This window comes from Tasmannia lanceolata, unplaced genomic scaffold (assembly GCF_043159265.1).
Source record: "Tasmannia lanceolata isolate RefF3 unplaced genomic scaffold, GAP_Taslan_0.1 ptg000024l, whole genome shotgun sequence".
Taxonomy (NCBI): Eukaryota; Viridiplantae; Streptophyta; class Magnoliopsida; order Canellales; family Winteraceae; genus Tasmannia; species Tasmannia lanceolata.
Window position 1 is genome coordinate 251,306 of NW_027518701.1, and position 23,597 is coordinate 274,902.

The 23,597-nt window shown below is 40.1% G+C and overlaps 1 protein-coding gene across 5 annotated transcripts; it reads right to left on the reverse strand.

The window, feature by feature from the left end:
- Positions 1–81: 81 nt before the first annotated feature.
- LOC143857184 (plasma membrane fusion protein) lies at positions 82–22,415 on the reverse strand. Of its 5 annotated transcripts, XR_013238500.1 has the most exons (8): positions 22,127–22,414; positions 21,934–22,041; positions 21,726–21,856; positions 16,475–16,575; positions 2,230–2,289; positions 1,395–1,471; positions 356–451; positions 82–250 (listed from the first exon to the last, which is right to left on the reverse strand). XR_013238500.1 is itself a non-coding variant. In XM_077367572.1 (7 exons), the coding sequence occupies exons 1-7, from the start codon at positions 22,314–22,316 to the stop codon at positions 426–428; spliced, it is 693 nt and encodes a 230-aa protein (XP_077223687.1). In that variant the 5' UTR covers positions 22,317–22,414; the 3' UTR covers positions 252–425. The 5 variants fall into 5 exon arrangements, 2 of the variants coding, with proteins under 2 accessions (XP_077223687.1, XP_077223688.1); XR_013238502.1 differs by lacking the exon at positions 1,395–1,471 and having other exon boundaries at positions 22,127–22,412; XR_013238501.1 differs by lacking the exons at positions 82–250; positions 1,395–1,471 and adding an exon at positions 3,466–3,731 and having other exon boundaries at positions 252–451; positions 22,127–22,415.
- Positions 22,416–23,597: the final 1,182 nt, after the last annotated feature.

Below are 23,597 nucleotides of genomic sequence, written 5' to 3' on the forward strand. Positions count from 1 at the left end.
GATGGCCATGCTAAACATTTCACTGTCTCAAACAAGTATCTTAAATATAAAGGGAGCCCGGATTCAAAATTCCAAGCAAAATATCAAAACTTAAGACTACCTTTTCCAATTATGCTGGATTTGCACTCCTCTAACTTCAAATAACAAGTCGTAAGTTGGTGCTTGCATGGAAGCACTGGATTTGTACTCTACTTCAAATAACAAGTCGAAAGTTGGTGATTGCATGAAAGCGTAAAAACAGGTCATCCCACTAGTAACAAGAGAGAATAATTTAATGAATAGAACCATTCAAAAAAATAATAATAGATGCTACAAGAAGTCCTGTAATCAAGTCTCCAAGAGAATGGTTCCTTACGTTGGCATCTATAATGGTTTGAATGTGTGTTGTAGGAATATATATTGGGCCTACAGGCTTCTGTTATACTTCATCCAGAACTAAACATGCCTTTACCTGCCACAAATAGAGAATCAAAGATGAAACCATGGCAATCAAGCTTCTGCAACTATACCACATTAATATAGTATGTAAAACCATCATATATCTTTTATCTTTTAGATAAAATAAAATATATCGGTTCATTGGATTTGATTTTGATAAACACATCTATCAAGAACTTTTAAATTATTTCCGTATCCATAATAGTGCGAAAAGAAAACCTGCTCAACAATCACTAAAAGTTCCCATATAAATTGCACCGCGATTTATGAATATGGCTGCAATGCCTATGCACGAAATTATTCTGGCTCCCGTTGTACAAAAGTGAATAAAACTCCAACATTCACCAATATAGCACTGTGGGAAAGCATGAATAGAATGAAAAACAAAATTACAAAAAAGATTCCAAAGTCCAAACCACTTGCTTACAACCTGGCCTCTTGAATAGTCCACACCACTCCACCTCAGATTATCACAATCTAGAAGCAACAATATCAAATGACCATGAGAATCCACCCTCATATAACCCACATTAGATGTTTCACTTTGTCAGTATATTTTAAGAGGTCCTAGTATTCTTGAAAAACAAATCACAGCCACCCTCTCCCTCTAATAAGTAATTGCTACAAAGCAAATGCCAACCTCTGAAACAAGGACAAAAGCCACAGTAATAACTTGGGTGTATGATGGACAACAAATAAAATTTCAACCGATTTCAAGGTAAATAATTTACAATACTACAATCTTACAAGCACCATACAGAAAGGACAGGAAAAGCCAAAAAAAGGCCTGCAGGTGTTTTGAGAAATCAAAGAATGAAAAAGGTTGAGAGCACAAGGCTCACATACAGATGAGTCTTAACTTCTGTTGGCCCTTAATGCCAACACTACAATCAACATCTGAGATGCCTTTGAGGCATGATGCATGGCAGAATAGTTTAGGAGTAATAATCACACACCAAGGCAGTCCTTGATACCCTGCTCAAATTTGTCAAGAGAAGATATTGTATCCATAAGCCCATCCTCCACCTTTTGTCTGCAGCACAAAAGAGAGTTTTAACGGATAAGCCGATGGCCATATTGTAGCCTGAACTGACAGACATTTCAGAAGGAAAGTATAAGTTGGCCATTGCAATCTAAATTCATAAATCCCACAATAGGAATCTCTGCCTCCACAAGTAGAAATCTAGATCTTAAAACCCAGAATGGTCTAGGATATAGTATGAAGGTCAAAGCGAAATATCCATTCAACAGAACTAAATAACACAAGGAAAACATAGTCATGCAAGCACCGTCAAGCTTCAATCAAGATGCCTATAAGTTATAACAGTCTCACAGGAACCGTGGCTTCAACCTTCGGGGAGTTTTCTTTTTTGTTTCGTTTCTTTTTAACTTTCAGAAAGTTCCACACAAATCTAAACTTGAACAAAATTCATTAGAATTAATAATTGAAACTATTAAGCAAATTGTTGCAACAATCACATATGTAACGTTTCAGTTGGGAAGTGATATATTTGCCTTTGCCCCCTCTTCTTCCCTGGGCCACTACCCCCCCCCCCCCCCCCCCCCCCCTAATGAATTCATGACTACTCTTTTTACACACCAAGGGGCTGGCCCCGGGAAGAAAAGGGGGTGAATATATCATTGCCCTTTGATTATAATTTCAGCTGAGGTAGTGGACCCAGCAAGATAATGATGATGAAGAACTACTATCTATAATGTCAAGTAAGTAATAATGTTATCCGGATAATAAGTCAACCAGAAAAAGGTGGAATTGGACGAGAAAAGGCATACCTATTAGAAGCAAGTTGCAGATTGTTATTTTCTGTCACGCCATTGAGGAAAGTAAATGATCTGCAGTGATGAGAATTAAGTCATCACTCATCAATAAAAAAAAGATGCCAATAACCAAATATGGTTTGGAGATATGAACTCCCAGTAAAAATGCAAAACTAACAATCACAGAAATTGTTAGAAACTACAATTTCAGATTTTGTGAAGTAAATAAAAAACAAGTGGCACAAAATTGATATCAACAATCCCAACCAACAGCACAAGATTTCCTTAAAATGTAGAGCTTTGTGGAAAAACCAACATATTAATTCAAGAGCGCATTTCACTACACATGCAAGAAAGAGAGAAATACAGAATCAAGAAGCTGCAAGGATGAGATCCAACCTCTAGAAAGATTTAAGTCTAATGATGTAAGCCGCATGACTACAAACACAAAATGATAAACTAAGCTATGAAGAAGTCTACATCTAACCCTCGACAGGGACTGGTTGGATACGAGGAAGTCTACATCTAACCCTCGACCAAGGTTTGAAATTTCGGTTTCGGCCTCAGCCGAAACGAAAATTTTGGTGGAAATTTCGGTGTAAATCTTTTTAAAATTTCAGTATACAGTTCAGTTTCGGTCCCGGCAGAAATCTGAAATTTCGGTGGAAATTTTGGTATTTAAAACCACGCCCTCAACCGGGACTGGGTAGATAGCAATTTACAGTTTACTAGATGAGTATCAAAATAAGTGAAAAAGAGAGCATGTGCATAAGATATCAAAGCATTGAGGTAGCTCTCGTGACATTTTACCAAAGGTACCATAGCTATCTCTGACACTTCAGTGCTGTGGGTGAAATGGCAAATAATCAATTCCTCACCAAAGCTACAAAAATGGAAAGTTCTCTTATCTGCACAGTTTGCCCGTGTAACTTTCATACACCCTAAGACATTATATATTAAAAATTTAATACCCCTAAGGCAGGTTATATGAACTTGTAAAATTTCTACTCCAACTTGAGGAGGATTCTCGGCATAAAACAAGTGTACAGAGGAGAGTTAATACCCATGCATGGTTATTTTGGAATCCTAAAATATTAGGTTATCTTGGAAAATTTCGAAGACACTGGAATGACGTGAAAGACCCCAGAGCAGCCAGAATCTCAAGAAGGAAAAAACAGCAACATCGAGCAGATATAAAATATTTACATCACAACCATGAACTGTCAGAACATAAACTGAGAAAGAACATACCATGAGCTCGAGTTTGACAACCCTCTCCAGGCTAGAGTCTGCCATCTCATTGGTGCTTCAGGGAACATGAATGAGAGGGAGAAAATTGCATAAATTGACAATCTCCAAGATGGCATTCGTAAGCCGCCATGGACCCGGAGAAGAACTAGCCGAGTCTCCCTCCACAAAATAGGTCCAAAGGAATCTATAGAAATCCAGAGGGTAGTGAGCAATGCCATATCTGCTTCGCTAGGATTCTTCTAATTGATCGGGATGGAAAACTCTTGCTGATCTCACCATCCAAGTTTTAAAGCACATCACACATGACTAGTTTTCAGGCTAGCATCATCCAACAAAAAACTTACATGCAGAAAGGAACCAAAGCCCCTTGCACCTTTTTTTTTTTGAATGGTTATAAATTTTTTTTGGGAAATTACATTTACACCCCCTCTAGTTTCTGACACATTCAACACTAACCCTGACTTTCAAAACGTGACAAGTACACCCCCTGAAGTTTTTTTAACGTGAAGGAGTAGACGGCGAGGCGGAAATGACCAAAATGCCCTCGTCTTCCCCAACTGAAAATTAGGGTTTTCAGACTTGAAAAATTAAAATTAGTTGATTATTTATCAACATAAACTCTTGATTTAGGAGTTTTATTTGTCTTCATTCACACCATTATCATGATTTGCACATAAACCCTAATAATTTAGGGCTTTTTTTTATCAATGTTTTTTTTCTTGAAATGTGGGTTTGATGTGGCCATGGGGTGGGGTTTCATTGTCTGTGGTGGAGGCGGCGGCGGCGGCCGGAGATGGCGATGGCGGCAGTGGCCGGAGGTGCGATGGCCGCAGTGGGAAATGGCGTAACCCTAATCCCTCTGCAAATGAGGGTATTTCTGTCCTCAAAATATTAACCATGGTTAGTTTCTGTCTTTTCATCAGGTTAAACTGACGGACAGTTGACGGAGGGGGTGTACTTGTCACGTTTTGAAAGTCAGGGTTAGAGTTGAATGTGTCAGAAACTAGAGGGGTGTAAATGTAATTTTCCCTTCTTTTTTTTTAATGGAAAAGCCACACACTTTTATCAATCAACAATATGAGGCCACTAGTGGCTGAAAGAAACAAAAAGAAAGATATGACTGAAAAAGAGTCTTGAGGGTCTTAAATTGAAATCCTCTTGTCCATAAATGCATAATGTTAGTATGGTATATCCTTAGAAGCCAATTTCAATGTTGACTTTATGTTCATCCTTATATATGCAATATTTTCAGAACCGACCACTCACGTAAGAAAATGGAGAATGGCAGGAGTGAATCACACCCTACTCTTCCCCCAGAGTCCAGTCGGGTTCAAGGAGAACCTAAGCCGGCTGAAGACACAACTCAACAATACAATCTACCTGAATCAGTTGAGATCCTTAACGAGGAGACTAGGGGTATAGTTGAAGCCCTACAAGCCCAAATCGTAAGTCTCACTGGCCAAGTGAATTTACTCATGAGGGCCATTGATAATGCCACAACCAGAATCTCGATGCTTTGGGGGCGCACGTGATGGCAAGGAGTTGCAGAACTTCATGTTTGACATGGAACAATACTTCTACGATCATGGGGACGCCAAACTGTCGCGGCAAACTCGTTACGAGGATATACATGCAAGGTAGAGCGTGATTGATACCTGGGAGGGCTTGGAGTGAGAACTGAAGGTTCGGTTCTTGCCCAAAAATGTGGAGTCCATTGCTCGGAAGAATCTAAGGCATCTCCAACACACAAGGACAATTAGAAAGTGTGTGAAGCAGTTCTCAACGTTGATGCTAGATATCGAGGGCATATTAAAGGAGGACAAGCTCTTCCAATTCATGGAGGGATTGAAAACTTGGGCTCAAGCGGAGCTCCAGAGGAGGCGACTACAGGAACTTCCAGTGGCACATATTGATGCTAAGAGATTGGATGACCATGCCGTCATCGATAATGCAATGAAGGAAGCCAACAATAAACCTTCCAATAACTTAAAAGGGGAGGGTCCAAGGAGTGAGAGAACGTCTCTTCTCAAGGATGGATTTAAGAACGTCTCATCCAAGGAGTGCTTCTTGAAGTTTTCTGCTTAATCTTGGTCCAGATCTAAAGCCAAGTAAGTGATTTACTTGTTGTTTGTAGTTTCTGCAAGAATCGATTGCATCTCAGAGAATCATGGCAGGAATAGTGAACGAACAGACACGAGCTGTGTTCATTTTGCTTGTGTAGCAAAAGCTAATGAGCAAAATGAATTTGTTCAGAAATTCGTCAGTCTCTTCTTTCAAATCTTATATTTTTTTAACTATCTTATTTGTTCGTTGAATCCCGACATCTAAGGCTGTGATTCAAATCGAAGTAAAGATTGAACTTATATCATGGGTCAAAAGTATCAAAGGGGTATCATATGGAATTGGAGAGATATTGAGGAACTGGAAAGCAGAGATATGGGAAAGGAAGATACCAACTAAGATCACGCCTAAATGGGAGAACCCCTTGGCGGGTTGGATGAAGTTGAATTTTGACGGTAGCTCTGCCGAAAATCCAGGAATGGCTGGAATAGGCGGAGTACTACGTGACGAACGGGGGAGCATGGTGATGTCCTACTCGGGACCGACAGGTCATTGTGATGCAAAGGAAGCGTAAATAAGAGCTTTACTATTCGGCATCAAATGGTATTCAAGCTATTCCTCTATAACCCTTATAGTAGAAGGGGATTCGTCTAATGTGATTGCATGGGCTTCGGATAATTCAAAAGGGCCCTGGTGTCTGCAAAATTACATTGCAAAAGTCAGGGACATAGTGCGACGGATTCAACCCACAATTACACACAAAAGGCGATCGGCGAATGAGTTGGCTAGACAGGGTGTCTTATTGGACTCTATGCGAATTATTATTCCAGGGAATGTAATGGGTAATGAGGATGGGTAGATACTTCTGTATTGATTCTCATATTATTGTAATGCTCTCGGGTTGGATTTTCTGAGCCCGTGGGGGGGCATCTTGTCCCCGGTTAGGGTCTTTCATCATTAATAAAAGTCTTTGATTTGTGGACATGGACACGAGTGTCGCGTGTCGAGACGGACACGGAGTGTCTAACACGGTATAGAAACAGGAACACGGCTAAAATAGAAAGTATACTTGATGCAACAACAACTATTAGCTAAAGAAGATCTAGAAAAGAGTTTATAACAAAAGAGGTAAACACAACATACACTAATAAAACAGAATGTCACACTTGACATGGCACAAAAATGTGTCCACACACCCACATTAAGTTGAACACTTGTAGCAATACATTTAAAAGTGTCCAAAGGAGTGTCGACATGGGTGTCGGGGTGGACACAGCAGGACACGTGTGTCAGCAATAAATTCAAAGTGTCAGCTAAATCATAGATAAAAGTCAATTTCCAAAAAATAAAAAAAAAGGTTGTGATTCAGATCTTGGAAACTTCCAGATCCTCAATCTCGAAATAAGCCTCTGAACGCCGGATTCCAGGCCAGATTTTACTTACAGGCTCTCTCATAACATGAATTGATGGGAATCGATAAAATTCTCAAGGATTGTTTGTTTTTTAACTCATTCCAGTGAGCTTGAGATTGTTAGTTTGAAATCTCCATTCACATTCAGTCATTGGACAGTGTTCTCTGGATCTAGAGTTCAAATCCACATTACGAATGGTTTGTTAATAGAATTGAGGCTGATTGTGAAGATTGTTTACATGCGATTAGGATTTATTGCATATTGAATGTTTAAATCATTGAATGCCATGGAAAATTTTGTTTTGGTCCTTTTGGAAAACTTCCAAAGGGTCTGAGCCCGTGGTTTTGAAGTCTCGAGCAAAAATTCTGTCACTCGATTTTCGTTCTTTTACATCCACTGAGAATAATCAATCCTGCACATTTTTAAACGCAGAATTCCGCTATAGATTGTGGTTTCTTGGTGGAGCATGTGGTGTTATACATGAACTTTATGAGGTTTAATGCCCAGAGACTTGGTATGGGTTAGAACCTTGCAAACGAATGGACTTGTACATTGCCATTGAAATCTTTCAAGAGGATCTACTCTGTGTTAAACTGTAATGTGTTTGGTTGCTGAAGATGTGAATGCCTACTAGTAGACAAGCACTGTCAGAGAAAGATCAGTTGGAGACTTATTGATCAGGTGTAGTAGATTTAAACATTGTACTCACTACTCCGTTGAATCAAAATTGATTGTCCGCTCATTTGAATTTGCTACAACAGAGGCTACTAGTGCATTGCTCAAAACTCAACTCAACTCAACAAAGCCTTTGTCCCAAACTAGTTGGGGTCGGCTAAATGAATCCTTTAGAAAAAATTCATGAAGCAGGTTAAAGGAATCTACCCGGCTCTAATCCTGGTTCTAGTTGGGTTCTTCTACGTGGATCATTTTCTTCCATTCTATCCTATCCAAGGTCAAGTTCTTTGTTATGTTCCTAGCTATCAAGTCTTTCCTCAATGTTTCTACCCAAGTTGTTTTCGGTCTGCCCCTACCTCTTTTTACTCCATCAATTTGGCACGAGTCGCCTCTTCTCACCGGAGCATCCAAAGGCCTACGTTGGATATGTCCAAACCATCTTAAGCGGTGCTCTCTCATCTTCTCCTCAATTGGAGCCACCCCGACCTTTTTACGAATGTCTTCATTTTTATTTCTATCTAGCCTTGTGTGGCCGCACATCCATCTAAGCATTCGCATTTCCGCTACACTCATCTTATGCACATGCTGCTTCTTGGTGGCCCAACATTCTGAGCCGTACAGCATGGCTGGCCTCACAGCTGTCTTATAAAACTTTCCCATCAACTTGGTAGGGATTTTACAGTCGCACAGAACTCCTGAGGCAAGCTTCCACTTCAACCAACCTGCTCTTATCTATGGTTAACATCCTCTTCAATCTCTCATTCCTTATGTAGAATTGAACCAAGATAGCGAAAGATTGCATTGCTCAAACTGTATATCAAATATCCAGTTTCTTAAAACCAAATGCTAATCAAAGTGTGGTTGACACTGGAAAGAGAATTCATGGTGGGTGAAAGGAGCTGATAACCCAAGTACCTAACTGCTTCAGTTGCAGAAGTTTTAATTCTGATCGGAAAAAGTAATCCTGTTCTAAATTCTACTACACTAGTTCAGAAATTCTGAACTAGTGAAATTGTTAGAAAAGGAAACTCAAACGAAAAGAAGGGTGTGGAAAAGAAAAGAGGTAGAAGAAATGTGCGACTGAACTTGGGGGTGCCAAGTTGCCTACGCACCCCGTGGGGGGATCAAGACAACACGTAGTTCCGTTGAAAGAGTGTGGAATTGGGATGGGAGTATGACACGGTCGGAGTCATAATGGTGCAACTCAAACGAGAAGAAGGGTGTGGGAAAGGAAAGAGGTAGAAGAAAGGTACGACTGAACTTGGGAGTGCCAAGTTGCCTACGTACCCGGTGGTGGGGATCAAGCCACACGTAGTTCTGTTGAAAGAGTGTGGAATTGGGAATGGGGTTATGACTCGGTCGGAGTCATAAAGGTGCAACTCGGGTTGGGAATAGGGGTGCTACTTGGCTTGGAATCATAAGGATGCAGCTCGGGTTTGGGGATTGGGTGACTCGATTGAATGGGGACGCGACTTGGTTTGGGCGAGGGGTTAGAGTGACCCGGTTAGCTGCAGGATGCAACTTGGCTAGGGAAAAGGTGCAACTCGGTTTGGTTTGGGTTGTGCTACTCGGTTGGGGCTTTGTTGAGGTGGTCTGATGGTGGCTTGAATAGGAATATGGGATATGTAAAGGGTATGAGGGATGATATGGTCGATTGAACCTATGGGCATAGTTGTAGATGGAATGGTGTGGTCTGATGTGGATGAGGTCTATAGATTCATGGGCTTTGAGCTATGGGATGGGATGAAGGGGGTGGGCCAACCCAAGATTTGGATAGCAAGAATTTCGTAAAGTTCGGCTAACAATGGTAGCCGAGCTCACAAAAAGGGAAAGAAGATGCACGAATTTTGGGGAAGGATGAGAGCTTCAATTTTCGTGAGTGTCCCCTCTAGGAAATAATTGAGAGGTATTTATAGATTTTTTGGCAAATTCTTACTCTCAATCAAATTCCTTAGGGAGATAGAATTTGCAAACTAAAAGACTTCTTTGATTGGTTGGAAAGGTTTGGATAAGAAGCAATCAAAAAAGGAGGGAGAGATAGAGAGTAACTCACCCCTTGATCTTTGATCCAAGGATCATAAGAAAGTCTTTCTTTTCTTTCTTAAAAGAGATAAAGTTATATCCCTTTAAAGTAGGCCCACTAGGTGACAAATTAATAGGGAGAGAGAGAACTAGCCCACAAAATCCGAAAAGTGCGATGGATCCCAAAAATCCGGTACAATTCCCTACTTTTTGGGCCTAAAAAATATTAAAAACGTGAAATTTCCCTCCCCTTCAAGGTGACCGAATGTTTATTTTCTTTTTTTTATGACCTTGGATAAGCATGCCCTCTTAGATTAAATTCTAATTGACAACAAGAGATCAAATGATAAAAGAAGACTACCATTTTGTGTTTACTTTAGGATAACTTTGAAAGTATGTTGGTGGGGCCACACAAATAACCGAATGACCTTTCTCACGAATCTTCCTCCACATCAAATTCTCACTAGATAAATAGAATTTAAACAACAAAAGAAATCTCATGGAGTTTCGTCCATACTGAAACTAAAATAGAGCACAAGCGGGTCTCACATATAATAATTGAACTCCAACAGATTCATATTATTTTAAGTCTCCTCTTTTCAAAGTGACCGAGTGAATAGTTTTTTTTTATCAACTTTGCCACAACAATTCTTATCTTATTCAACCACTAATTGACAAAATATATCTTGAGTGGGAAAATATGCTCTCTTTTAGGTGAGGATCTCTTTTAGATGAGGATGAGACCCACGTAAGATGATCGAGCAACAAAGGATTTCATTAGTTTTCATCATATTGGGTCGGTTTCATGAGTACTTTAATTGTCCAAGTCAATTCCCAGTTTTTCCCTCACTTTCCCTCGCTTTCCTTTTATTTTTCATCCAATCTCCATCATTTTCCAAGGGGTTTTTCCTTGAAAAATCAAGATTCCAAAAGGGTGGAATTTGGTAAGAGAGTGGAGACCGTTTTGTATGTTTCCAAAATTCAGCCATGTAGGTGGCCCATCAAATGGACAGTTGGGATCATCCCACAGAAACAATTTACGAGACGCGGCCAATTTGCGTTGTGTCCCCTCAATTGGAGTGTTTGGATCATCCTACGAACGTAATTTGGGTGCACAACCCATTTATGCTATGACGCATCAAATGAACAGTTCAGATCATCCCGTGGAAGCAATTTAGGGGGCGTGACCAATTTACATTGTGACTCGCCAAATGGACAGTCCATATCACCCTATAGAAATGGTTTCGAGGTGCTACCAATTTATGTTGGGCCCCATTGATCGGACGGTCTAGATCATCCTATGCAAATGATTAAAGGGGGGACACCACCCATTCAGGTTGTGGCCCATCAACTGGACGGTTTGGATCATCCTATGAAAATAATTGGCGAGGCATAGCCAATTCACATTGCAACCCATCAATTGGGCGGTTTAGATAGTCCATGGAAATGATTTTCTAGGCACGACCTATCCCGGCAAGTGGACGGTTTTGATCACCCAATGAAGTGGGCATACAAGTACTTTTGAAAAAAATACAAGATTGTGCAGCCTACACCGTAGAATGGTCCGAACCATCTAGTTGTGTCCCCATCTTTTAAAATCATTAAACAAGGTAGGACCTCACCCATGTTTACAAAATGAAGGGTGCTGCTACACTATAGGGATGATCCAAACCATCCAAAAGGTATGCTCACCTTTTAACTTGTTAAAATCCTTAAAACAAGGTGGACCCTCACCCATGTGAAGAGAATACAATGGCATGATCCGAATTATTCACTTGGTGGGTCTAACAATTTTCGAAGTGGACTAAACAGTCCGCACCATAAAATGAGCAGAACCATTCAACGATTAATTTGTTGAAATCATTTGAGTAAGCCCTATACCATGGGATGATCCTAACCATCCATTTAATAGAGTCCCAACCGACTCTCTCTCTCTCTCTCTCTCTCTCTCTCTCTCTCTCTCTCTCTCTCTCTCTCTCTCTCTCTCTCTCTCTCTCTCTTCACCCTTCCCAGCCGACTCTCTCTCTACTCTCTTTCTCTCTCCAATCTAATTGCTCGATCATCTTACGTGGGTCTCATCCTCATCTAAAAGAGAGTATATTTTCCCTCTCAAGATATACTTTATCAATTAGTGGTTGAATAAGATAAGGATTGATGTGGCAAAGTTGATAATAAAAAAAAAACTATTCACTCGGTCAGTTTGAAAAAGAGGAGACTTGAAGTAATATGAATCTGTTGGAGTTCAATTATTATATGTGGGACCCACTTGTGCTCTATTTGAGTTTCGATATGGACAAAACTCCATGGGATTTCTTTGTTTAAATTCTATTTATCTAATGAGAATTTGATGTGGAGAAGAATTCATGAGAAAGGTCATTCGATTATTTGTGTGGCCCCACCAACACACTTTCAAAGTTCTCCTAAAGTAAACACAATCTGGTAGTCTTCTTTTATCATTTGAACTCTTGTTATCAATTAGAATTTAATCTAAGAGGGCATGCTTATCCGAGGCCATAAAAAAAAGAAAATAAACATTCGGTCACCTTGAAGGGGAGGGGAATTTCACGTATTTAATTTTTTTTAGGCCCAAAAAGTAGGGAATTGTACCAGATTTTTTGGATCCATTCCACATTTTGGATTTGTGGGCTAGTTCTCTCTCTCCCCATTAATTTCTCACCTAGTGGGCCTACTTTAAAGGGATCTAGCTTTATCTCTTTTAAGAAAGAAAAGAAAGACTTTCTTATGATCCTTAGATCAAAGATCAAGGGGTGAGTTACTCTCTATCTCTCCCTTCTATTTTGATTGCTTCCTATCCAAACCTTTCCAACCAATCAAAGAAGTCTTTTAGTTTGCAAATTCTGTCTCCCTAAGGAATTCGATTGAGAGTAGGAATGTGCCCAAAAATCTATAAATACCTCTCAATTCTTTCCTAGAGGGGATACTCACGAAAATTAAAGCTCTCATCCTTCCCCAAAATTCGTGCATCTTCTTCCCCATTTTGTGAGTTCGGCGACTATTGTTAGCTGAACTTTACGAAGTTCTTGCTATCCAAATCTTGAGTTGGCCACCCTCCCCTTAATCCATCTTGATAAAAACCCAATATTCTCTTCTCAAAGCATTGGCCAACTTCCACTGATCTTGGTAGCACCTCTCAATATTCACTTGGATCGCATCGGATTGCAAGAAAAAGTGCAAGGATCGCCATCAAACCCCGGAAGAGGTAGACCAAAAATTCGTTTTTATGTTCATATTAAATTTGTGTTTGAATTTGGTTTCCTCTATTTCTTTTATTTTCCCCCTCTCAATTGACATCTCTTAGTTCAATACCTCAAACCCATATGTATCCCATGATTCGGTTCGGCCTTTTTCTTAGGTGCAACCCCAAACCCGTAGTGTTGGAACCCAAAAACCCCAAAGCCTAATAATCCTATGTACTGTGTGCATGTGTTGAAAAGTGAAACCCATTGTGCATAGAATTATTAATACACAAGTACTGTGTGACCAGACCCATACACTCGGTGCATTATATTTACCTATTACATGCTATTCATGAATAACTTCAAGTCTATGCCTGTAATGTATTGTCTTACACGTGCTGTGCACTTTAATATGCTTTGCATGTTATTCCCAACCCCAAACCCATACGAGTGTTGTGTGACCAGACCCTTGCACTATGTGCATATCTCCTAATTCAAACCCATGTATGCTAAGCTTTGACTTAAGCATTGTGTATATGATCAATCTACCCATTTGATTTAACGGGCATTGTGTGTGTGTTCGCCTAATCAACCCACCCGGACCTACTTGGTCCAACCCAAATGAACCCAATTTGGACCTCGATCCAACCGGTTCACCCGGTCGGTTCAACATCGCCCGGTTCAACCCAAGCCACATCAATCCAATTTGGACTCAACTCGGTCCAACCCGAACCTAACCCGACTCAACCCCAACCCAATCCAACCCGATCCTAATCCAAGTCAACCCAGTCCAACCCGGACCTAATCTGAGTCAGCCCGGACCCCAACCTGACCCAACTCAATCAACCTGGACCCGACTCAACCCCAACCCGGCTTAACCCAAACTCAACCTAATTCCATAATTTATCCAGCTCAAGTCCTCATTGGTTCAACCTATTCGGCCATTCTAGTGTAACCCAAACCCCATCCATGATCATCCGCACCATCCAACTTCCCACCCATCCACATCAGACAACTCTCTCATCCCATCATCATTCAACATTACATAACCCAGCCCAAATATATCGATCCCATATTTGTTCACCCCACGCCAAACAGTGCACATGTTCCCATCCCTTACTATCATGACTATATGACCCACCCATCGCCATCGCCATGACCATGTTCCATAACCACATCATCACATCCCAACAGATCACTCGACCGGCCATACCATGGTGCAATCTGATCACACTTGTCGCACATCCACTGAATTTCAACAGCGCACACACACCCAAAACCCAAGCCGAGTCAATCCCTTTTGACCCAATCAAGTCACACCCCTACTCCTTAAACCCAGTCATACCCTAAACCCAAACCGAATTGCATTCCATGACTCACCCGAGTCATGCCCCCGTTTTGCCAACCCAAGTAGCACCCCTATAATCCCAACCCGAGTTGCATTCCATGACTCACCCGAGTCATGCCCCGTTTTGCCAACCCAAGTAGCACCCCTATGATCCCAACCGAGTTGCACCCTTTAGTTTCCAACCTGAGTTGCACCCCTATCTTTAGCCAAGCTGCATCAAATCTCATGAACCCATCTTGTGAGTCCCTAAATTCAATCCATTGATGATTCCTTTATGTTCAGTCCTTTGAAGCATATCACCAATCTCTAACGGAACTACGTGTGGCTTGATCCCCACCACAGGGTATGTAGGCAACTTGGCAAAACCAAGTTCAGTCACACCTTTCTCCCTTCTTCTCGTTCCCCCACACCCTTCTTCATACTTCTCATTTCCTCGTCACCATCCCAATCCCTTTCCCAAAACCCTTTCTTTTATTATTTGTTATTACATGTTTAGTCATTTTTGCATGTTTAGTGTAAGTTCTTTTCTGTGCATGCTAGAAATAATATGTTGCTTGCTTGCTATGCTTAGAATTCGCATGCTAGGTTGTTTGTTTCTATTTCTTTCATGATTAGAATAAGTGTTTGTATGTTTAGTTATTTGTGCTTAAGTTCTCTAAAAGAATTCAAAAATCTAAAAGAACCTAAGAACTTACATTCATTGAAAAATCACTAATTCAAAATTTTAAATTCCAAAAACATAAAAGCTTTAGGTTCTAAAACTTAGGAATTTCACTCTAGGTTCCCCAATAGAACTCTTAGAGCCCAAACTTCACAAAATACTAAAAATACAACTTAGGTCCAATGCATTAGATAGGTCACTTCACCTCAAATCAATTAATCAAATTCAACTTAAACCAAATCATCATCAATTCCATAAAACGTCAAATCACACTCATAGGCACTTAAGCATTCTAGCTAGGCATTTAGGAAAACAACTCCTGGCCCGCATGAGTCTAAACTGTGAACGGCCAAATCATTAGTAATATTTTAGGTTTCTAAAATAAAACTCACATTTATCCCTCTTAGTTCTGACTTAAGTAATTAAAGTTTTTAAAAGGAAAAGGCCGATTTTGCCGGGCAAGAAGGGTGCCTAACACCTTCCCTTCTTGCAACCAGATAACTTACCCAACTCAAAATCGCAGACCAACTTTACAGAGTTAATCATGGGTCCTAGGCCCTAACCTAGGTGGCGACTCTGGTTAGTTGTTTATTTCGTTAAGTTGGAATTTTTATCCCAAATTTACGAGAAAGGCAATCATATTTAAAATCAATGGACAAAGGCGCTATCGAAACACACACCCTCATGGGTCACGGAAGGGGACGACCTCCGGACGGGATCCACACTTACATGTATTTTCACTTTCTAAAGCCAACTTATTGAACAGAGCCTGTGCCTCCACACTTGACCACCAATTTCCCTATAAAAATATTGCATCAGTAAGTTTAAGCCTCACAACCTTGCTTGGCTGACTTGCCTTGCCTCATAACAACCACAAGTGCGACACAGACCTGGTTGTCAGACTGAAAGTCGGAGAACGATGATTTAGTCGACACTTTGAATTTATTGCTGACACACATGTCGTGTCAGACGTGTCCACACGTTTCGACACTCCTTAAGACACTTTTAAATGTACTGCTAGAAGTGTCAGTAACTTTTTATGTATGTACGTATATGAGTGTGCCACTATTTCTAGATTTTTAGGAGTTGTCATGTCAGATACCTCGTGTCCATGTCAAAACTCAGCACACGAATCTATGTCTACAAATCATGATTATATGTACTTTCTATTTTAGCCGTGTCCCCGTTTCTAAATTTTAGGGGTTCACCGTGTTTGACACTCCATGTCCATACCGACACGCACACTCGTGTCCGTGTCTACAAATCATAGGCCGAGACATAACGCATGTCATTTGGTATTTGATCTTGTTCAACCATTATATTGCTTTGCATACGTGTGGTTTCTAACCGTGTACTTGTGCTTATTCTAGCATTTTTTGAAGTGTCATCTTAAATTTTCATCATTTGCATGCATTTCCACAAACTTAAGAGATTTTATAGGGTTCCCACTAAAATCTATAAATGAAAGCAACATGTTTTCATTTTATATAATGACAACCATGCATACCAAAACTGAAATTTCAGACCTTGGTAAATTCACCTAGCCATGCAAAAAAGCACCTGTGAGCAATATAGACTATGAAGTCTAGAAAGTTTTGAATTAAAACAAGCATGAAAGGATAATAGTATCTACCTTATCAGATCACCAAGCATAGCTTCGGTTTCCAGCTTTACAGGATCTTTATCACCAAGTAATGAGGCTGCATTCTTCACAATCAAACTAAACGTGCAAACCTGAGAAACAAAGAAATTATATGGTTTATAGAATTTAAGTCACAAGATGATTGCATTCAATTTTGCATGCTAAAGATGTAGGGTTCAGCAAAACCTATTTGAGCCCCCATCCACATGCCTTAAAAGAGACATAAGGAAAAAGAGAAAAAAAATGACCAAACATTAATGGGAAACATATTTTTACTCTAACCATTAAAAAAAACATATTTTTACTCTAATAAAAATATATTAATATAATAGTAAGAATCTTACAAAGATTGCAACTGCAAGAGGCCATCTAATTATTTTTCAACTAGTTTGGACATTGATTTTTTTTCTCAAGTTCAAAAAAGAATGTCAAATCTCTTCCAGAATGTGCATTTCCTTGTGCTAAAAAAGGAATTAAAGGAACCATGAGACGAATTTGGCAATAGAACTATAGGATCTTATGTGGGCAATCATTGATCTATGATCGACAGTCTAGATTGAAGAATGAGATTAAGAGTGAAATTATTGGAGTTACCCATTGACCAAACTGATCAATAAAGGGTATAAGGGTAATCGGTAGCCCAATCAACTACATCTGATAGGTATGGATATTGTAGTTGGTTAAATGGATTAAGCCAATTAGAATTCTATTGTGGGTGGAACTCTACTGGGTCTTTTCCTCAAAAGAAGGGGTTGGTCTTTGCTGCCATCGAACCTGACCAAAGGGGAACTTCCCCATGAAAGATCAGGCAGACCAGAGAAGAAATAGAAGATTCAGCCTGGTCAATGACTATCATGGCTGATAGAGATAAGTTTATAATCCCTTCTTTTGTATTCTAGTTTATTTGCATGGTTTGATCCATTTAGATAAATAGATCCGTAATATTGATTTCATTAGATCTATTGTATTTGTGATCGGCATATTGAATGCCCCACTCCTAGGTTCACAAGAACAACTCAAATGATGCAAGTTCAACTTCCTACACATCTAAGGCAAATGTATATAGAACGAGCTCAAGGAACACTCACTCTCCCTTGTCACATACAGCAGTGCTGTTTTCAATTGTCTAAGATCACTTCAAATGCCACAATGATCTATAGAAAACATTTCTCATACTGTAATTTTTGAACACAAATCATTTTGTACAGTGAATAGTAAAATTTCAAGATGCACCCTTAAGCAATTAACTAAGGGCCTCTTTGGATACCACTAAGTTATTTGCATATAATCTTATATGCAAATAATGGTTATAAATAGTTTTATATCTGTCTTAGATTATGGCTTCCAAAATGGACTTAGTGTGTCATTTACAAATAAGATGAACTCCAAACAATCTTTTGTTTTGGTAGGTAAGCTGGGATTGAGCCTCCGACCTCCATGTTGAAGAACAAAACCTTGACCATTGAGCTAGAGGCTCAAGCCCAACTCCAAACAATCGTATTCGCAAATAAGGGCCAATCTTGGTGCTATCCAAAGATGCCCTAAATGGCTTTATTATAACTCCCATCAATCAACGAAACCAACCCAACATCAGCTATAGCCAACACATCCCTGATTTCCTGCCACTTTACCAAACACTCAATATCATAGATATTTCAACATCATCAATGCTCCTCATAAGCTACAGTTTGCGATGTCTAGCGTGCTCTAAATAGATCTAATACACCTTATTAATATTAGCCCCTCCAAAATGTATGTTCATTTCACATTTGTGTTATAGATCAAATGAAGATAGTTTCACTTTTTTCTCACTCTATGCAAAACACAACAGCAGTTCTAGTAAGCTAGGCACCTGCAAATCCTCTTAAGAGGTTTCTGGCTTTTTAGTTTCTAGGTTTTGAGGTGAGGGACTCGCAACCCTCATGTTCGGCTTTTGCGTTTGAACAACCAGAACCGATCAACTTTAGGCTAGGTTCCCTATGGAATAATGAAACCGTGGTCGTTCCCGTATCATTGAATTCATATGAACCTGTGGGTCTTTTTTCCTTTGCCCAAGTCCGGAGAACCAGTACAAAGGTAGCTTGGCTACAGCAAAGCGCTTACCAAGCAGGCCTTATCCATCTATAGATACAGAATAGCACCCCAAGCCACCCTTTCGTGAAATACTAAAAATAGGGAACGGATAAACACACTACCATACTTTGATAATGGCATGGCTGATACGATAGCCAAGATGTTATCAACATCCAAGTGTAAAACAAAGGGATTAGTTCCATTATCAAAATAATGTAATGAGAATACCAGTCCCCTTGTTGGGGTCGAAATCAAGCACCAACCACACAGCGTCATGTGGCCCCTAAGCTCACAAGAGACTTGAAGCCGCATGGCGGGACACGTCTCTCCCCAACTATGATAATCCCTTCAAGCCAACACAACAATCTTCTCCATCAAGGCACCTCCAGAGGTCACACGCCACCCCACTAGCCAATCAAGAGCCATCGATGAACCTAGGGAAGTAGCGGCATCACTGCCAATCATGGCATCTCTTTGAAACATCCAGTCGATGGTCAGAGCAACCCTGAAAAAGGCTGTGCAGACCGGCGGCACCGGCAAAGGCACCAACACCGGCCCTCGCCAAGATCATATGACATCCCCACATCCTAAGGGAACTCCATCGATAAAAAGGGAAACCGACTCTCAGTGAGGAAGAGGAGGAGATGCCAAAGTACGGCCATTGTTATTAGCTTAGTTCTATATGTTACCTCCAGAGCTGACTTGAGTGTCGAAGGGTTCCCCTGGAGTTCCCAAAATCCGGGCGGCCTTAACCCTTTGTATTTGAGCGCAGGTTTCCCCTTTGGAGACCTTCTAAACCCCGGAGCGCCTCAAGGAAGGACTTGTTCAAGCACCTAGCCGGATTTGGACTGCAACACCCCTAAAAATAATAACGATGATAATGATTAGAGTACTAGTAATAGATAATAATAAAGGAATAAGATGAAAAAAATTACATTTTTAGTCTGAATTTACAGATGGTTGGTAGTTTCTATTCTTTTCACCCAAGTAGGACGGCATATAGTCCAAATGCAAAAGACCATTTTACCCTTTTCTCTATTTTTTCTGTTTTTTGATCTCCACCTTATTCGTTGCACCACCAATTGCCGCTGCAACTCGGAAGAGAAAGAGCAAAATTGACTCTACTACTTTTTTTCTTTTTTGAATGATGACAATTTTATTGATAAACAAGGAGACCGAGATAGTCCATACAGAAAAGGAAGGACAACAGAAGAAAAAGAAGCAAAAACACAGTACAGAAAAAGAGAAACAACAAACTCAGTGATGGGGATCCAGACACAGGATTTCACGTATACCAGCGACGGCGGAGACAGGGATAGGGAGTTGACTTAGATCTGGAGGAACGACCAGATTGTTTGATCCAGATGTTTCAGATCGACGACCCGACGGCACAGATGATTCACAGATGTTGCAGACACATTTCAGATGTTGATTGGTCCACAAACATTTTCAGAGATGATTCATATATCATGCGGGCCCTTTTGAGACTTAAGACATTTTTTTTTACTTTTTCTTTAGTTTCAAGGTGTTAAAACTCAAAAGAGTCTTTTATGAGTCTTTTTTTAGTTATAGGGGGTAATAGGGCCTTTTGCATCAAAATAACTTAAGTTATGTGAGTTATGGTTGTTTTAAATTGGCCCCACACATGTATTACAGGATTTTAAGTGGGAGCATGTCTTTTAAGTCATTAGAAAAGGGGACTTTGGTACATAGGGTTTTTTTATTGGTTTAATATAAATACTTTATTTTGGGTTTGTATTTTCATTTGCTATCAGCTATGGAGAGCTTCTTGGAAAAAAGGTTTTCATCTTCTTCTTCTTCTTCTTTGGTGAGATGCCAAAGAAACTCATAGTGTGAAGCCTTGAGATGAGTAGCATACTTTTATTACTTGTCATATATTGATTTACTATTTTTCTCTCTTCTCTTTTAGTTTTTCTCCCATAACCCATCTTGCCAAAATTCTCCAACCCTAGAAACACTATCCCAACCCATTCATGCTTTGTGTTCCTTTCATTTTGTCCAAAACTAATTCTACACCTTCCCGGCACCCTTCAACTACCTCTCGCATACGTCTACACCCATCCAAACTTATCATAAATCTTGTAGGAATTTTTATTTAACCTAATCACCTATTTTAGGACCCAATCCCTTAATTTTTATTCATCCCTATCACCCATATTTCCTACCACCATAACCTACACCATCCCGGCACCCTTCAAAAACCTTCCAGCTTTTGTCTGCATACTACGAAACCTACCCAAATGTCCTATTTGAGGTCCAAAATCTTCCCCATAGGCATATTGCAATTGTTTTGAGACCTTGTGAGATTTGTAAGTTGGATTAGAATTCACTTTAGTGGGGTTGCTGAAATTTCCCGTTGGTTAGAATTGTGACTTCTTGGAATTCTTGATATTTACATGCATATGTGTAGATTGATTACATAATTAGATTTACTCATGGATAATCTTAAAATATCTATTGTTTGATCATATTTTCATGGTTGAGTTGTAGAAGTTGTTCCCGTCCTACATCACTCAGACTCAAGGGGGCAACGAATAGAAAATTTCCAGTGATTCCTTAATGACCCCATCCCTAGCCAATCTATATGCAAAATCATTTGCAAATCTCTTAACATGCAAGAAACCCATCGAAGAGGAAGCCATCCAGTCCTTCATCCCAGCAAAGAAATGATCGAATCTCCACAGATGATGATGATGATGGTCGTGGTGGTGTGAACCTCTAAGCCACCAAATGACATTCAGATATTCACCTTCTACCAAGATATTATTCAGGGCATTTTTACTACTACTACTACTACTAACAGAGGAATGATAGATCCACGTTATTATTAAAGTTGGGTGAGAAAGTGAATTTGGTTGCACTTAATGACGTGGATCGATTCAAGGGCCCTTCTTTAGCCCTTGCATAAAGAGAGCCCTTGCATCTATCATTCCTCCTACTAATATCATTACTATTTAAATTTATTTTTACATTTATCACTTTCACCCAGACCAAAAAAGTTACAAGATAAAACTTTTTCTTCATTTTTTTTTGTTATCTTCCTTTTTAACTTGTAAAGTTTTAACAGGCCTAGCTCAGACAAAAATTGACAAAGCAATTGCAATATATTAACAAAGCATTCCACATTAAGCCCCAAAAGAAACCAAACCTCAACTCCCGTTCGTGCTTGAAACGCAACGAACGAATTCCTCTCCTGCACAACACAGTCTCTCGCCGCCGATCTCACCAACCTTTGAACTTCTCCCAACTCATCACCCGCCGATTCCGATTCCGATCCCGCTACAAGAAGCAGCTCAAAAGCATCAAAGCTAAAGAAATCATGTGAAGGAAAATTAGGGCATCAACAAAGAGCGTACAGAGTAAGAGAAAAGCAGTGCGGAGAGACTTTCGTGAGGCATCAATTGGAGCTAATAGGAAGTTAGAAGCCTTCTTCTTCTGCTCTTTGAGCCATTCCTTAGGTCCTGCTGCAATAAAAGAGAGAGTAAAAGCTTCAATTTAGGGATGTTAATGGTGATTAGGGAAAGAGAAGAGAGAGGAAGGAGAAATTACATATGCCGAGAGTAAAGGCGTTTGAGGGAGGAGGAGGTTTAATGAGAGAGAGGATGGTGAGGAATATGGTATTTCTGCGAGGGGTTTTAAGTAGAGGTTTTAGGTTTTGCTCCCGTTGTCCGGACGGCCGGTGTTTCTCCGGTGGAGGAATTCCGGCGAGAGAGCTACAGATAAGGCGGACACCGGTCATAGTTGCCGCGCTTTCTTTGAGGTATTTTACAGAGCCTTTTTGTCATACTCACCTAAGTAATACCACCACGTCACACTAGACTTGTTTTGATAACGGCACTCGGGGTTGTTCACAGTGGAATATCAAGGGCGTTTATATAGTGTGGAAGATAGGGTGTTGCAATTTGCAACTGTAAGAATACTAGAGGGGGCTGGCCCAAGGAATAAAAGGGGCAGAATATATATCACTTCCCTTATTATATGCTCAAATAACTTGCTAAAGGGTGTCAATTTGGGTCGGAAGCTCGCTCAAGTTCAGCTCGGTAAGGGCTCGGCTCGAATCCTTTTATATATATATATATATATATATATATATATATATATATATATATATATATATATATATATGAGAAAACGGTTCCTACACATATGTGTAGAGAGTTCTCTACACACTAGCTTGAAATACAGTGGGGGCCCACATTGTTTGGGTGATCCAAGCCATCCATTTTAAAGGCCCTCACATAGATAGGGTGTCTACAAAAAATCAGATCCATAGGATCATCCCAACCCTACGATTTGTGGAGGTAAAATGGATGTCTTTAAACCTTCACAAATTAGTCCATTTTTTGCCTCCACAGTTCGAATGGTGAGGATGATCCTATGGATCTGATTTTTTGTGGACACCCTATCTATGTGAGGGCCTTAAAAATGAATGGTTTGGATCATCCAAATAATGTGGCCCCCACTGTATTTTAAGCTAGTGTGTAGATAACTTATCTACACATATGTGTAGGAACCGTTTTCTCTATATATATATATATATATATATACTCAAATAGACTTGCTAAAGGGTGTCAATTTGGGTCGGAAGCTCGCTCAAGTTCAGCTCGGTAAGGGCTCGGCTCGGATCCTTATATATATATATATATATATATATATATATATATATATATATATATATATATCACACTGAAAGGGTTGTCTAGAGAGTGAAAGGAGGAGGCAAAATATGTCACTTGTTTTTTAGAACCCTATTTGTCGCTTGGACCACCTCCCGTAGTGTAAAAAGTAGTCAAATTACACTAGATAGGGCTGTCGAGGGAAGATGAGGGGGTGTGAATCTATCATTGCGCTTTATATAACCCAAGCTTAGTAAGGCTCGCGAGCTGCTCACGAGCCTAGCCAAGCCGAGCCGAGCTAGAGCCTGGTTCGAGCCCAAACCCTAGCCCGAGCCGAGCTCTTGAGCTTAACGAGCTGAGCCTAGCCGAGCTCGGCTCGTTTACACCCCTACTTGCTATAGTGT

Excerpts from the sequence above, each read along its gene's own strand:
- LOC143857184 (XM_077367572.1), bottom strand. The coding sequence starts at position 22,316 with ATGACCGGTGTCCGCCTTATCTGTAGCTCTCTCGCCGGAATTCCTCCA. Across the intron at positions 2,290-16,474 it reads ATGCTTGGTGATCTGATAAG|ATCATTTACTTTCCTCAATG; the intron begins GTAGATACTATT and ends TCATCACTGCAG. Across the intron at positions 1,472-2,229 it reads CTGCAACTTGCTTCTAATAG|ACAAAAGGTGGAGGATGGGC; the intron begins GTATGCCTTTTC and ends TTTGTGCTGCAG.